Genomic DNA, 14,782 nt, shown 5'->3' with positions numbered 1-14,782 from the left:
AGCTTTGATAATCCCTTCAGTAGCATTGCCCTACATAGCCAAAGAACCCTAACTGCATCAGTAGTGAAACTGAGAAACAGTACGACATATTTTATCTCCAATGGCATTGTTGGCACAGAAGTGGACTGTATTATTTAGTAGCACTGCTTATTGGATCAATTTTTGCTTTTATGAAATTTAAATCCTATATGCATGACCTTTTATCTTGAAAACACAAAAAGCAGAGCTGTTTTTTTGTGTTTGTAGGGCAGAGCAGAATATTAGTGTCTAATATGTACCTTTTTAATCTGTATTCTTTCTTTGGTTGGAAAACATCATAGGTTTGACCACTTACAGTAACTGATGTCCAAAAACTCCTCTACTGTACATCTATGTTGATTACATGCTTTGGTGCATGTAAACACACATCTTATCCACTCACTTATTCTACTCTTTTTTTTTTTGCTCTCCAAGTAGAACTGTAGCTGCAGATTCCAATTGATCCCAATTTGATTCCCATGTATCACAGCAGGGTTTCCAGCCAGGCATGGGTCAGCCACCAGCTGTGTCTTCCATATCCTGAATGTAGGCTATTCCAGTGGGAAACAGCAAGCTAGGATTCTTTGCTTCCCATCAAGCTTGTTCAATGTGTGGTCACTGGTCAGGTCACATGACAGCACAGTTATACTTTAATTTAGAAGGAAAACACAAAGATCACCACTGCTCTTATTAGATTAATATAATGCCTAGGTGAAGATTGTATAGAGACACTGCATGAAATAGGCCACGCCCATCACAGGGGAAAGAACTCCATTCACTCCCATACACCAGCGTAATTTTCCTTGAATTAAACATAGCTGAAAGCTCTTGTGTGGTGGGCTGCGCAGACAACAAATGTGAAAAAAATTGCCAATTAAAGTTTTTTTGTACTCCCGACTCCGGAGCAAAACAAAGAAGCCATTGAGAATTGGTGAGAAGAAAAATGTGGATCTAGCTGTCAAGGAAGTAAGTTGCAGTGTTCATCTTCCGTATATATGATCTTTGTGTGCAACACGCGACCATGTACGCGACATAGGAGAAGGCCAGGATTGGGGGGGGGGGGGGGGGGGGGTTTTGGGCGTGGTTTCTGAATGATGACGCGCGCTGCAGTGTCTATAAAAAAAACATGAAAGTGCTGCACTTTGTGGGATCTAGCAGTGGGCACTGTAACTGAATGCCCTTCATATCCTGCCTCTCCTCTCCACCCCACTGCTCCACTAGAGTTAAAGCACTTCCACCTGGCTGTGTCTCTGCTGTGTGGGAGTGCAGTGAGCTCTTGTGTACACCGCCATTTATTGTGCTGTGCACTTTTACCTGGAGTAGAAGGTACAATTTTGAAGAAAGAAGCTTGCATAACAAATGTTCAGTCATGCTTCTAGTCGTCTCATGCACCCAGCACCCGGCCCATGGAGGCTCACGCCACTATAGTGGTGAACAATGTCATCACTGGGGTCAATCCCCTTCAAACTGTAGCAGTAACACTGCAGATCATTGTGTCATTACTTGGTTGAAATTATCGCCTTTAAAATGGCAATATCTGCTGTGACTGGCTTACTTTTTTGACATGCAGTGCAAATTTCAGTGATGTCTCACAGCATACTTAGCAATTTAGCTCCTTTCTTGAGCATTTCCTGCAGCAGTATGCCTCCCAACCATGGATGTATTAAAAGAACTGGATAGGGGACAAGCCACGCCCACCCATGCATTCGGGCGGAGGCTGCTCACTGGCGCATGAAGTCATCATGGGGGGGGTTTCTTCCTGGTTTTACTTCCTGACCATGCAGCCTAAGGCGAAGTGCGCATGTGTTCCATGACGTATTCCATGACGTCTCCCACCCCTCCCACCCATGGATGTATTAAAATAAGAAAATACACCCGTATACGACTCTTAGTGGATTTTGAAGAAAAAATGCCCCATAAAAAATTATTTGATCATTAAAAGAGTCGTTGTATACTTTGAGTGACACCCAGAAAAAATTCCCCTGGGTTTAACAACTGCCGGGGGTCCCCATGCAAGTGGATGGGAATTTTCCTTTCTGGGCTGCATGGCGTCACGTGACTTGCAATACAGCGCTTCGCCACCATGTTCAAATGGCTTCACAGCCCAGCGCTATTCCTGGGGGCTTGCTCCCAACATGCTGGCCTATGACATGTGGCTGGAGGATTTTAGTAGGTCATTATTTACAGTGTGAAGATGAGCATGTTGCCCTCATCTCATCTGCATCTCCTCTGGGCAGACAGGAGCTGAGCAAAGCAGAGTGCTTCACTAGCCTGCTGTTGACCTACTTACACAGCCAGACCGACTACCTTCTTTACTCGTTTCCACTGTGGAAATACAATTAGGAGTAATTATGAAGTTCCTCTTGGTATACTGCTGCACAGCACAGCGAGTCACCGGCTGAGCCACTGGGCTGCTTATTGGACCGAGCAGCACTGGCAGTAAAAGGGTCAGGGAAGGCTATTAGTCGTTAATGACGTGCGAGTGTCATTTCAGTGTGAGTCACGCCTGACTCACAGGACTTGGTCTTCCTGCTGTAGTATCGAAATGCAGTGCTGTGTTCCACTCATACGCTTTCTTATCAATCTTATCAATTTCTTTCTTATGCCGATTTTTTTATCCCCCATTAGTGCTAATTTTAATTTATTTATCCTGGTTGCTACTCCACCCTCTGCCGATCTGGGGAGAGCCGAAACTGGCTCCATGCTTCCTCCGAGACATGGGCAGTTAGCCAGCCGCTTCTTTTCACCTGACAGGGGAAGCTTCACCAGTAGGACATAGCACATAGTGGGAGGTTCACGCTATTCCAACCAGTTCCCCTCCCTCCGAACAGGCGCCCTTAACGACCAGAGGAGGAACCACATTAGCAACCAGGATATTGCATGTTTTTGGTGAAGGGGGTTCCTATATGAGGGAAACCCCCGGGAGGCACGGGGAGAACATGCAAACTCCACACAGAAAGGCCCTTTTGACGACCCCACCCGGGCGGTGGGCACTCGAGGACATGCGGACGGGCAGGTGGGAATCGAACCCAGGACCTTCGAGCTGTGAGGCGACAGCGCTTACCACTGCACCAGCGTACCCCCCAATTTCTTTCTTATCAATCTGCTTCTTATGTATGTCTCCAAAAATTGCTCAGCAGTGAGGCGAGTGGCTAGTCTGGTAAACCATCCAGTCATGTGTGAACTCATATTTGTGTTTGGTTCTGAGAGACCATTCACAGAATGAAACACAATGTGAGTTCACGGATCTGGCTGTTTTAACCAGGCTAGCGAGTGGCAACTGCATATAGTACTACTCCCCTATAACATTATCCAACGTTAGTCCCTCAAGCCAGTCTATCTCTTCCACAGTCTGTAGTTCAACCCATTCAAATTTGGACAGAGGAGGTTTTCATCTTCCAAAGAAAGAAAACACATTTGAGACCGGAAGGACGTTCAATGGTATTCAAAATTGGAGAAACAGCCTGGGAGTTACAAACGAGTGTGAAGTTACGGCATATTTTGTGTTAGGCCACACCCACTTTTACATCTGTGGCGCCCCCTTTTGGTCAAATTGCGAAATAGCATGTCAGAAATGCCATTACAGATGAGGCTGAGAAGTTTGCAACCGATTATGCGAATGGACTTGATTTACCGCTATTACATGCTTACACCATAGACCCCACCCACTTTCACCAATGATGACAACATCCTCCTCCTGCAATTGGAAGTGCTACTGTTGAGTCTAAGGTTAAGGTGGTCATCTGAGAGGTCTTTTTTTGCCTTTTTGTTGTTGAAAGCTTTGCTTTTTTTCTCTTTTTGAAAGCTTTGCTAAGCGCTCATTGCTGCACTGCACTTCCCAGATCACTTGTCAGTCAAAGCAGTCCAGTACTGTGGCATCTTTTCCCTTGGATTTTCTGTTGATATAGTCTGAGTGTCTGTAGGTGGCGCTCTTTTCTTTGTCCGTTCAGCCATGGTGGCCATGCTAACTACCTACTGCTTGTATTTATTCCAAACACAGTTACAGTATATTTTGGGTTAATTTTAGCCAGTGTGTGGCTTCTTTTCATAATCTTCCAAAGAAAATAAAAATGTAAAATGATGCCAGAGGATTTTTGAAAGACCTACCAGACACAGCAAATGTAAACTGGCTCGATAGAGGTTGAATCACTATTAGGTTATATCAATCAGTGAAAGAGAGTATATATATTTCTTAATTTATATGAAAATGTCACCGATTATTAACACACTATAGTGTCTATAACTCAGGCTCACCTGTCCGGTGTAGGCAAAGTCCAGAGCGTGCTTCAGCCCCACACTGGTCACTCCCTGGAGAGTCACTTCGTCCGCCTCACTTTCCACCATACACAGGCTGAACATGGCCTGAGGACATACAGCCAAAACATACTGCTCAGCTGAGGGAACACCACTTATTTGCAAATATGACCACATATTTAGCACATACGTATGGCATATTAGTGTAGGCTACCACAGCCTACCACCAGCTTTATTTAAATAACCATGGGACCAAGTCAAACCATTGACATTGCATTGGGAACCTAAATGTAGACTTTCTGTAGGCTGATGATAATATCTATATATTTATGAAACATGACGTGACTGAGGAATGGGTTTAGTGCAGACCTGGCAATATGATGGTGCTGCCTGGCCCAGGAGGTCATATGAAGCTAGAAAAAAATCAGATGAGGTGACCCAAATTGACTTTTATTTTGAAAAGCTTGTGTGTCGTGAGTGTGCTTCTTCCTGTATAAGTGCACAGCACATTTTCTATACATGTAATTTAATCGAGTGACAAAATTAGAGGTTACAGCATGGGGGGGGGGGGGACACATTGTCCCCTGACAACAGTCTGGGTTTCTCATGTGGTCCCCCGGGGAGAATAGTTGGCCACCCCTGGTTTAGTGTGTGTAGGCTATGTGCTGCACATAAACTGTTTCATAATTAATTCCTAAAAACCTGCTATATGCAATATAGCCTACTAGAAACTTCTTTATTGATTTGCCTGCCTCAGACCCGGAGGTCAGCAGAAATAAATAGCAAAATCAGTACTTCCTGAGCCTCTCTCTCTCTCTCTCTCTCTCTCTCTCTCTCTCTCTCTCTCTCTCTCTCTCTCTCTCTCTCTCTCTCACACACACACACACACACACACACACACACACACACATGTGCACAACCCGCTCCACGTGAACTCAAAGCAGTGGACTAGCCGTCTGTAGGCTGACCCTTCTGTGCATGAGTCCAGTGAGCTGCTCGTTAATCAAAGCTATTGACTGTTGTCACACTATGAGGGGATGATCAGAGCCCACCAGCAGGTTAGTGATCTAGCTAGCCTCCTATCTCCAATGTCTTTAATAGTCACACAGCGCTAGAGACTACACAGCGCAGTCCCAGCCTCCACACTAACTTAAGGTTATGAATATAACCCCTGTTTTTATGAATAATAAGAGTGAAATGTCTCACTAATGGGACCAGCTCTCCTGGGCCCCAGACAGAAGCGCTATTTTCTCTACACCAAATTCCTGCATTTGGAGTCGAAGGAATACAATTTCTCCCTCCGCCGCTAGGGGCAATGCCCCGCCTTTATAAAGGGCGGCAGGGCGCATGCATGAGCATGGCCCTGCGAGAGTGGGGTACCCCCTCAGATTTGAGCTTATAGTTGACAGTTGAGGAAGCATGAAGAGGAAGTCAAAGGCGTAGACACTGTCGACCAGTGTACCAACTCTTATATCGTAGGAATACGAGTGCGTACACAGCCCCACCAATACACAATGGGCAGAGCAGCAGATGATAGATACTTCATTGCCAGAGTATCATACTCTTCTGTTCTCTGCTCTGATACATCTAATTTCCCAAACAGGAATGTCGGTTTTCCTCCTTTCCACAAAACCTGAATCTTGAAGTCCTTCTTCCCCTTCCACACTTCAATGATAGAGCCGATAGCAGCAGGTATGAGCGCCCGCAGGCTGGTCTGCTCATCAAACAAAGAAGAAAAATCACTATCGCCACAGCACTGTTTTGCAGGAGACTCCCATCATGCTTTTCTTCTGCTTCCAGAAGCTGATGTCATTTTTGAAGGCCAAGAAGTCAAAGAGGAGATGGAAGGCAGCTCCAAAGAAGGTGAGAGCCAGGAAGTACAGGTTGGTGTCAACGAAGATTGCGTTAATCCTATCAGCGTCCTTCTCTGTGACACCAAACTGTTGCAGCATCTTGCATGCGGATCCAGAATCGTAGTCTTTCCCAGAGAGATGCAGTCGTAGCAGATGGTCAACAGCTCCTTGGAGGTGCTGTTGATCTCCACTAGATCCTTAAATCGGTTGCTTAGCTCGTCAACAAAAAGCAGAGGTAGACACCATCTTCCTAGCATCCTGGCAGGTATTCTCTATCCAACTGGAAGTAGTCGTTGACAACGTTGAGGGTCAGGCGTGAGCGCCAATGAGAGACTGTGTGATCCGACATGGACGAGGGCCCACCTCCATCTCCTCTTCCCTGCTGCAGGCTTGCCATGATGTTTTTTCTGCTGCTGGGCTTCTTTCTGGCTCTGTGTTTGGTCCTCTGCACCTATCAGAGATATTTCTGGCAGTTCAGGGACCATGTACTGTATGTTGTGAGCTGAGCCACCATGTGGACCTGTTTTGGGTCCTGCCATGGAGTGATGGCAGCCTGATGGATGAATATGAAAACATACAAAGTGCCATTGTTGCAGGTGTTCTTAGAGAGGGAGACATTGACCATCCTCTCAAACGTGCTGCTGACATCAAAGTCCTCTTCTTTGTGGATCAGGGTCTACATTGGGCAGCAGCGCACTGCAGATACCCAACTGTAGTTTGGGTTTCCCTGCAAGGAAAAGGTGTGATGCAGTTTTCTCCGCAGGGTTTGGTGTACACTATCTGATACATCACCCAGCATGTGTAGAGCATGTACACTACAAAGACCCCCACGATCAGGTGGGTGAACGATCTTCTTGGAAACATTTGACATGATCAGTGTCTATAAATCACTGATGACAGTGATCGCACAATTCCTGGACTTTAACCAGGCGGGGCCTCTCCCACGCCCTGGCAGGAGGCGGGGCCTCTCCCACGCCCTCTGGCACATCGCTCGTCTGTATTGTGAGCATGATGTGTGAGACAGGGTCGACTTCAGGCCCATGCTGAGTTTTAACCAAAGCCTGCACGTCTCTCCTCAAAACGTAGCTTTGTTGCTTCACCACTGCGCTAATCAAAGAAATCCACTTGTTGACTGGGCACAGGCAGGCCTGTGACACCTGGGGTGTGATGGTGGCTGAGCTGTGGTCTGTGTGTGTGTGTGTGTGTGTGTGTGTGTGTGTGTGTGTGTGTGTGTGTGTGCGTGCATGAGTGCGTGCGTGCGTGTGCGCACACGTTCGTGTGTGCGTGCGTGCATGTGTGTGTGTGTGTGTCTGCGTGTGTGTGCGAGTAAAACAAACAGAAAGCGAGAGTAGAACACAGAGAAAGTGAAAAGGACAGAGTGTGTGACAGAGAGGAATTGCTTGTATCCTTCCATGCTCCGATTGAGAGGTTGAGAGAGGACACCCTGAGAGAGTTTGCAGAGCCATTCGCCTTGAGACACGGCTGCTGCTGACCTTGCTGGAGGTGCGGAGGGGGAGGCTGCTGGTGATGGATGGGTCTTCTGACTTGGGATAGATAGATAGACCCATACAGAGCTAGGCTCACTGCAGTCCCTACTCCCTTCACACCAAGCTGCTGCAGTGGGAGCATTGTTCACCGTATTTAAATGTGATTATTTCCATGCAGGGAAATTCCCAGAATGTACAAGGACTGTTTCTCCTAGAATTTTAAACAGCATTTAGACCATGGAGCAAAGACTCTCCAGAACACATACAATAATACTGATAGGAGTACTACTAGTACTACTACTACTACTACATTCTCAAATACACTACTGCCGCATGCGCTAGGACGTGTCATCAGTGATGTTATCTGGGGTCGTAAGGTGTTTCGGGTCTGTCAACATCATACACCCTCGCCCAGTAGACCCAGCCGAGGCCAATTAAGACCCCGACTCACGTCCCAGAAGCCGCTACGGATCAGCCTTACTACTCTATCTGCAACGTTGCCCGCGGGAGGGGTAAAAGAGAACCCAATCCGCTGCAATAGAGCTAGTGCTACGCCGCAGTATTGGCCCTTCGGTGCATGGAGGATCTAGGCTCTGTGGGTTTCTCCCGGCCGTGCTCCTCCTTCGTCTCACCAGACCCCCCTTATGCCAAAGGCAATCCAGAGGCTGAAGGGATGCCTCAAGGACGCCTCAAGAGGGCCTGTGCGCTGCACGTCATTTACCTGCGTCGAGCACCTCGCTCTAGCCTGGAGGGCCCCAGGCCGCGCCGATCTTGCGCAGATTTTCATGAGGCTAATCCGTAGCGTTTGTGGATTTCTCCCTCACGAGAGAGCCAAGATGGGGTGCTAATCCCATCCCGTACCGGGTTGCCGTCTCTCCGGCCGTCAACTGTCTCTCCAGCTCGTCACCAAACTATACTTGGTTGTCACCTAGTCTTTCCTAAGTGTCACCGGCCAGAGGCAAGCCAGGATTCTACATTCTCAAATACACTACTGCCGCATGCGCTAGGACGTGTCATCAGTGATGTTATCTGGGGTCGTAAGGTGTTTCGGGTCTGTCAACATCATACACCCTCGCCCAGTAGACCCAGCCGAGGCCAATTAAGACCCCGACTCACGTCCCAGAAGCCGCTACGGATCAGCCTTACTACTCTATCTGCAACGTTGCCCGCGGGAGGGGTAAAAGAGAACCCAATCCGCTGCAATAGAGCTAGTGCTACGCCGCAGTATTGGCCCTTCGGTGCATGGAGGATCTAGGCTCTGTGGGTTTCTCCCGGCCGTGCTCCTCCTTCGTCTCACCAGACCCCCCTTATGCCAAAGGCAATCCAGAGGCTGAAGGGATGCCTCAAGGACGCCTCAAGAGGGCCTGTGCGCTGCACGTCATTTACCTGCGTCGAGCACCTCGCTCTAGCCTGGAGGGCCCCAGGCCGCGCCGATCTTGCGCAGATTTTCATGAGGCTAATCCGTAGCGTTTGTGGATTTCTCCCTCACGAGAGAGCCAAGATGGGGTGCTAATCCCATCCCGTACCGGGTTGCCGTCTCTCCGGCCGTCAACTGTCTCTCCAGCTCGTCACCAAACTATACTTGGTTGTCACCTAGTCTTTCCTAAGTGTCACCGGCCAGAGGCAAGCCAGGATTCTACATTCTCAAATACACTACTGCCGCATGCGCTAGGACGTGTCATCAGTGATGTTATCTGGGGTCGTAAGGTGTTTCGGGTCTGTCAACATCATACACCCTCGCCCAGTAGACCCAGCCGAGGCCAATTAAGACCCCGACTCACGTCCCAGAAGCCGCTACGGATCAGCCTTACTACTCTATCTGCAACGTTGCCCGCGGGAGGGGTAAAAGAGAACCCAATCCGCTGCAATAGAGCTAGTGCTACGCCGCAGTATTGGCCCTTCGGTGCATGGAGGATCTAGGCTCTGTGGGTTTCTCCCGGCCGTGCTCCTCCTTCGTCTCACCAGACCCCCCTTATGCCAAAGGCAATCCAGAGGCTGAAGGGATGCCTCAAGGACGCCTCAAGAGGGCCTGTGCGCTGCACGTCATTTACCTGCGTCGAGCACCTCGCTCTAGCCTGGAGGGCCCCAGGCCGCGCCGATCTTGCGCAGATTTTCATGAGGCTAATCCGTAGCGTTTGTGGATTTCTCCCTCACGAGAGAGCCAAGATGGGGTGCTAATCCCATCCCGTACCGGGTTGCCGTCTCTCCGGCCGTCAACTGTCTCTCCAGCTCGTCACCAAACTATACTTGGTTGTCACCTAGTCTTTCCTAAGTGTCACCGGCCAGAGGCAAGCCAGGATTCTACATTCTCAAATACACTACTGCCGCATGCGCTAGGACGTGTCATCAGTGATGTTATCTGGGGTCGTAAGGTGTTTCGGGTCTGTCAACATCATACACCCTCGCCCAGTAGACCCAGCCGAGGCCAATTAAGACCCCGACTCACGTCCCAGAAGCCGCTACGGATCAGCCTTACTACTCTATCTGCAACGTTGCCCGCGGGAGGGGTAAAAGAGAACCCAATCCGCTGCAATAGAGCTAGTGCTACGCCGCAGTATTGGCCCTTCGGTGCATGGAGGATCTAGGCTCTGTGGGTTTCTCCCGGCCGTGCTCCTCCTTCGTCTCACCAGACCCCCCTTATGCCAAAGGCAATCCAGAGGCTGAAGGGATGCCTCAAGGACGCCTCAAGAGGGCCTGTGCGCTGCACGTCATTTACCTGCGTCGAGCACCTCGCTCTAGCCTGGAGGGCCCCAGGCCGCGCCGATCTTGCGCAGATTTTCATGAGGCTAATCCGTAGCGTTTGTGGATTTCTCCCTCACGAGAGAGCCAAGATGGGGTGCTAATCCCTACTACTACTACTACTGTAATACTAACAATACTACTACTAATAATGATAGTAATAATTACTTATCCATAGATATTTGTATGGAATCCGAAATGTCACATTAGTATCAATTCAGCCCAAGGTCTTCCCATAGACACCTCCTTTAGTATTGATCACTTAAATAAATGTGGAAGCAAACAAACTGCGTCATATGCAAAGCAACATTTTGGTGTGTAACCCTAATCCAGCACTGCCGTTGTCACTGCAGGCTATTCTCTCTCGTAAAGAAAAAAATAAATAGGCATGGAAAAAAGAGTGGAAACCAGATTGCTATGAAGTGACTAAAATAGAAGTTGTGTTACAGTAAACAGCGCTGTGCTATGAGGTGACTAAAATAGAAGTTGTGTTACAGTAAACAAGCTGTAGTTGTGTGGATGGTACTGAATGTTTTTTGGAGCAAATCCCCAGTTTTCCCTCAGGGATAAATACTGATGACTTCAACCCATCAAATCGTAGGTATGGGAAGGACAGAGTGCACAGAATAGTGATCAGCTGCAAGTCATATGGAGCCTATAGTACTACCATACCTATAGTACCTATAGTACCTATAGTACCTATAGTACTACCATCCATCTGGAAAAATAACTGATTTCATCAAGCAATCCCAAAACAATGAGTTCTATGTAGTACTGCTTAGAAGTGTTGTGGGACAATAATGGCTATGACTGCGTGCGTTTGTGTGTGTGTGTGTGTGTGTGTGTGTGTGTGTGTGTGTGTGTGTGTGTGTGTGTGTGTGTGTGTGTGTGTGTGTGTGTGCGTGCGTGTTGGGGGGGGGGGCTTGTGCTCTCATCGAGGGTGGTGTGTGAAGTCGGTGTGATATACAGCATTTGGCCATATTTCCCTGAGCTGTCCAGACGCCTTAGGAATGTGATGGCATTGGAAGAGGCAGGTGACAGAGTCAGACCAGCTTCCAGGTAAACAACTCCCGCTTGGTCAGATATCTCATTACAATCACTCATGTCAGCTAGGCTAGATAATATGTCACTAATATGTTATATTAATATGTCAGATATAATGTCACTGCTATGTATATGTCATAAGTGTGTGTGGGAGAAAGTGATGGGAGGAGAGTAAAAATAAAACAACAGTTGCTATTCACACGGAACCCTCTGAAGCCACTCGACTCGTCTCCTCGGCACATGAACTCAACGAAACACAGCAGCGGAGTCACATGACAAACCCAAGATCATGTTGTTAAGCCCCGCCCCCTACAGTCTATGGCCCCTACAGGATGAACAGGGGAGCAGGGTGGCTTTGACTGATCTAATAACCCGAGTGCTGGAACAACAGTGTCACTTGGCTCAGCTGGGAACCCTCCCTCTCCCCTCCTCCATATAATCTGCCTCTCATTTTTTTCCAAGAGGGATTAATTTCTACTTCCTAATCTGCTCACTGTCCCTAAATCAAATCTCAATGCTGCACTTGTGCCTGTGCAGCCAATCTGAGCAAGTCTCCTCCTGTCTGGCTGTCTACCTACATGAATCCACCTCACATGGCATGCATTTAGAACCACACTGAATGCTCTCAAAGACAGCATGCATGTGGAAACACCAGCGTTCAGCCAGTTTCAAGGGGGATTTTTGGATTGAAGATGACGATAGATGATATTTTGTGCCAATATTCTGCATATTTACACCTGACCATTTTCATGCCAAACAGGATTCAGTGTTTCACGTGTAATTGGACACGACAACATGGACAAGGCTCTGAAACAGCACTGGGACACTGAAACGCTCCATTCAAAGCGATAATAATGAAATTCTCCAGGTGGGTAAGCCGCTCCTTAAGGCTAAGGTCAAGCAGGTTTCAATACAGGTTTTACTGACTGACATCCCTGAAGATGGTTGAGTACAATCATTATCTTCACCTCCATCACATTGGCAGTGGGCAACATTGCCTTGATGATAAATTATTTTTATTCAAAGGCCAATATCAGACTGATCTACCCACAAACCCATATACCAGTCTAACGCTATAGTTAACATCAAACAAAGTCTCTTATGGACTAATCCAAAGCATACAAAATGTTCATTTGCAAAACGTTTTTATACAAACAGGTTGGTCGAGCACGCTCCAGGTCCAGGACTCACCCGGAAGTAATCACTGCACGCTGCCAAGACGGCTTTGTGAGCATGGAACTTCTGTTCACCGGCAACCAGAGTGACATCACACAGCAGGCCGTCCTTCCTCTGCTGGTTGAGGGCGGAGAGGACCGAGTCCTGGTGGGACCTTGACTGGCAGAGCCTCTGTCCTGTCAGCATCTCCCTACCGCTGCAGTGCACACACAGGGAGAGATGTGCTTAGGCTGGAGTAGGACTTCTGGATGGGATAATCACAATAATCATAACAAAAAACTGCTAGTATTCTTATTATCATTACGTACTACTACTACCAGTACTACTACTACTACTGTACTACTATCACTGGTACAGGTATTAGTATTATCACTACTACTACTACTATTATTATTACTCCTACAACTGCTATTACTATTACTAGTGCTACTCTTATTATTAACACTATTTTACAATGGACTTTTCATCTTTAAAAAAATCTCCAATGCTAAAGATTTTTTTAAATAAAAACTAAACACAACAGGGAAGAAAGTGAAATGCAACGCAGAGAAGTGACAGTTTACTAATTAATTAATAGACTGAATAGCCTCTGCCTGCCCTCTCCATTATGTCTCCACTGTTACATGACGTGAATAAGATGGTGAGAACACTTTCTGTCCACAATGTGTCTGTCCTCTGTCCACAGTTTTCCAGTCAATCGGACCCTGTGTATGATAGATTAGACAAACACCAACTGCAGTGTGAGTCTGGCAAATTCTGTGACAGATTGACTGGCTGACTGGCTGACTGACTGACTGACTGACTGACTGACTGACTGACTCACTGACTGACTGACTGACTATATGCTGCTGGCTGGTGTAGCAGGAAATACAATTTTCCAACCCATCCTCTGTCCCTTCCCGCTTGTACCAATCCATCAGCATCACGCCACCCTGTCTGTCCAAATCTGTCTCTGTCCACTTACAGTCCTCAGTGGCTGTCACTCTAAAAATGCTGTTGTCTGCCAGAGGCCTGCTCTGTCACCTTCATGGTGATGGAGTGTAAGACAGAGGAAACATTGTCCACACGTGTGTGTGTGTGTGTGTGTGTGTGTGTGTGTGTGTGTGTGTGTGTGTGTGTGTGTGTGTGTGTGTGTGTGTGTGTGTGTGTGTGTGTGTGTGTGTGTGTGTGTGTGTGTGTGGGGGGGGGGGGGGGGGGGGGAGTAGGGTGAATGACGAGTAAGTGTGTTTGTTTGGTGGTTGGACTCTGCCGTGGAAGAGCCTTGGAAGAAGAGGGACCAAATGACCCAGCTGGATCAGACTGAGGGGAAATGAGAATGAGAATTTAACAATCCAGAGAAAGAGTGTGTGATGGAGGGGGAGAGGGGGAGAGGGAGAGAGAGAGAATGAGAGTGTGTGCCACTAATTACACACCAACAATATGAAATGGATGGGAAAGTGCCTGTTTTTGTAGGTAAAGAGAGTAGAGGCTGCACATTAGTCTCCATTCATACACCATTATTATGATGATATTATGTTTTGATCCTGCATAGATCTTCATCAGGTCAAAATAGATCATAAAAGTGCTCCCATGCCTTTATATAGATTGTTGTTGTTTGATGTGCGTATATCCAAACTGTCTTTTTGCACCATGAGTCTTGAGCCTGTATGTACAGTATGCATGGAGTGACCGGGGCAACCTACCTGAGGCTAGGTTCAGAAGGCATGTCCACAGAGAAGAGATGAAGAGGTGGAGTTGGAGGGCTGGTGCTGTATGGCTCCTGGGGACTGTAGTCTCCTCACTGGGCACATGCATCAGCCTGATAGGACAGAACAGTGTGTCACTTTCAGTAGTCCAGTCCCAGCCTGGGTGCCACAATCATAGGCACCGGAGGTGGGGGGACATAGGGACAATTTGTCCCTCCAAATATGAGAGAGTGTGGAAAAAAAGAGAGGAGAATCTCTGTTTATTGAATAAACTACAGCGCTGCGCTCCTAGGGGAGAGCAGAGCAAGCAAACTAACCATTCTACACAGAAGTAGCGATTGATGTGATGGGTATATATACCACTCTCCTACCATGTGTGTATCACTTAGGGTGTTGAGTCATAGTCTATTTTTTTATTTGTCTTTACTGAATGTTCCAAAAGTGCATGGTTAACTAAGAATAGGCTTATTTCCACCCACCACGTATTTAATTTGGTTACTTTCATGTCAAAAGTTAGGAAGGAACA

At 47.5% G+C, this 14,782-nt stretch overlaps 1 protein-coding gene and 1 pseudogene across 2 annotated transcripts in view; both read right to left on the bottom strand.

The window, feature by feature from the left end:
* The window catches only part of klhl32 (kelch-like family member 32), a gene marked incomplete at both ends in the record, with an annotated part of 31,262 nt that extends 16,986 nt beyond the window's left edge, over positions 1-14,276 (bottom strand). Inside the window, 3 exons of the mRNA XM_083642261.1 lie at positions 4,273-4,380; positions 12,587-12,767; positions 14,254-14,276. Of these exons, the coding sequence (XP_083498387.1) occupies positions 4,273-4,380; positions 12,587-12,767; positions 14,254-14,276 (312 nt within the window). The remainder of the gene's footprint in view (positions 1-4,272; positions 4,381-12,586; positions 12,768-14,253) is intronic.
* LOC310785054 (lipid scramblase CLPTM1L pseudogene) lies at positions 5,478-6,989 on the bottom strand (annotated as a pseudogene). Its single transcript has one exon. The product of its transcript is annotated as a lipid scramblase CLPTM1L pseudogene (transcript).
* Positions 14,277-14,782: the final 506 nt, after the last annotated feature.

Source organism: Poromitra crassiceps, assembly GCF_964638095.1.
Source record: "Poromitra crassiceps genome assembly, chromosome: 1".
NCBI classification, from domain to species: domain Eukaryota; kingdom Metazoa; phylum Chordata; class Actinopteri; order Beryciformes; family Melamphaidae; genus Poromitra; species Poromitra crassiceps.
Note: the sequence above shows the minus strand (reverse complement) of the source record. Positions and strands in the feature narration are given on the sequence as shown.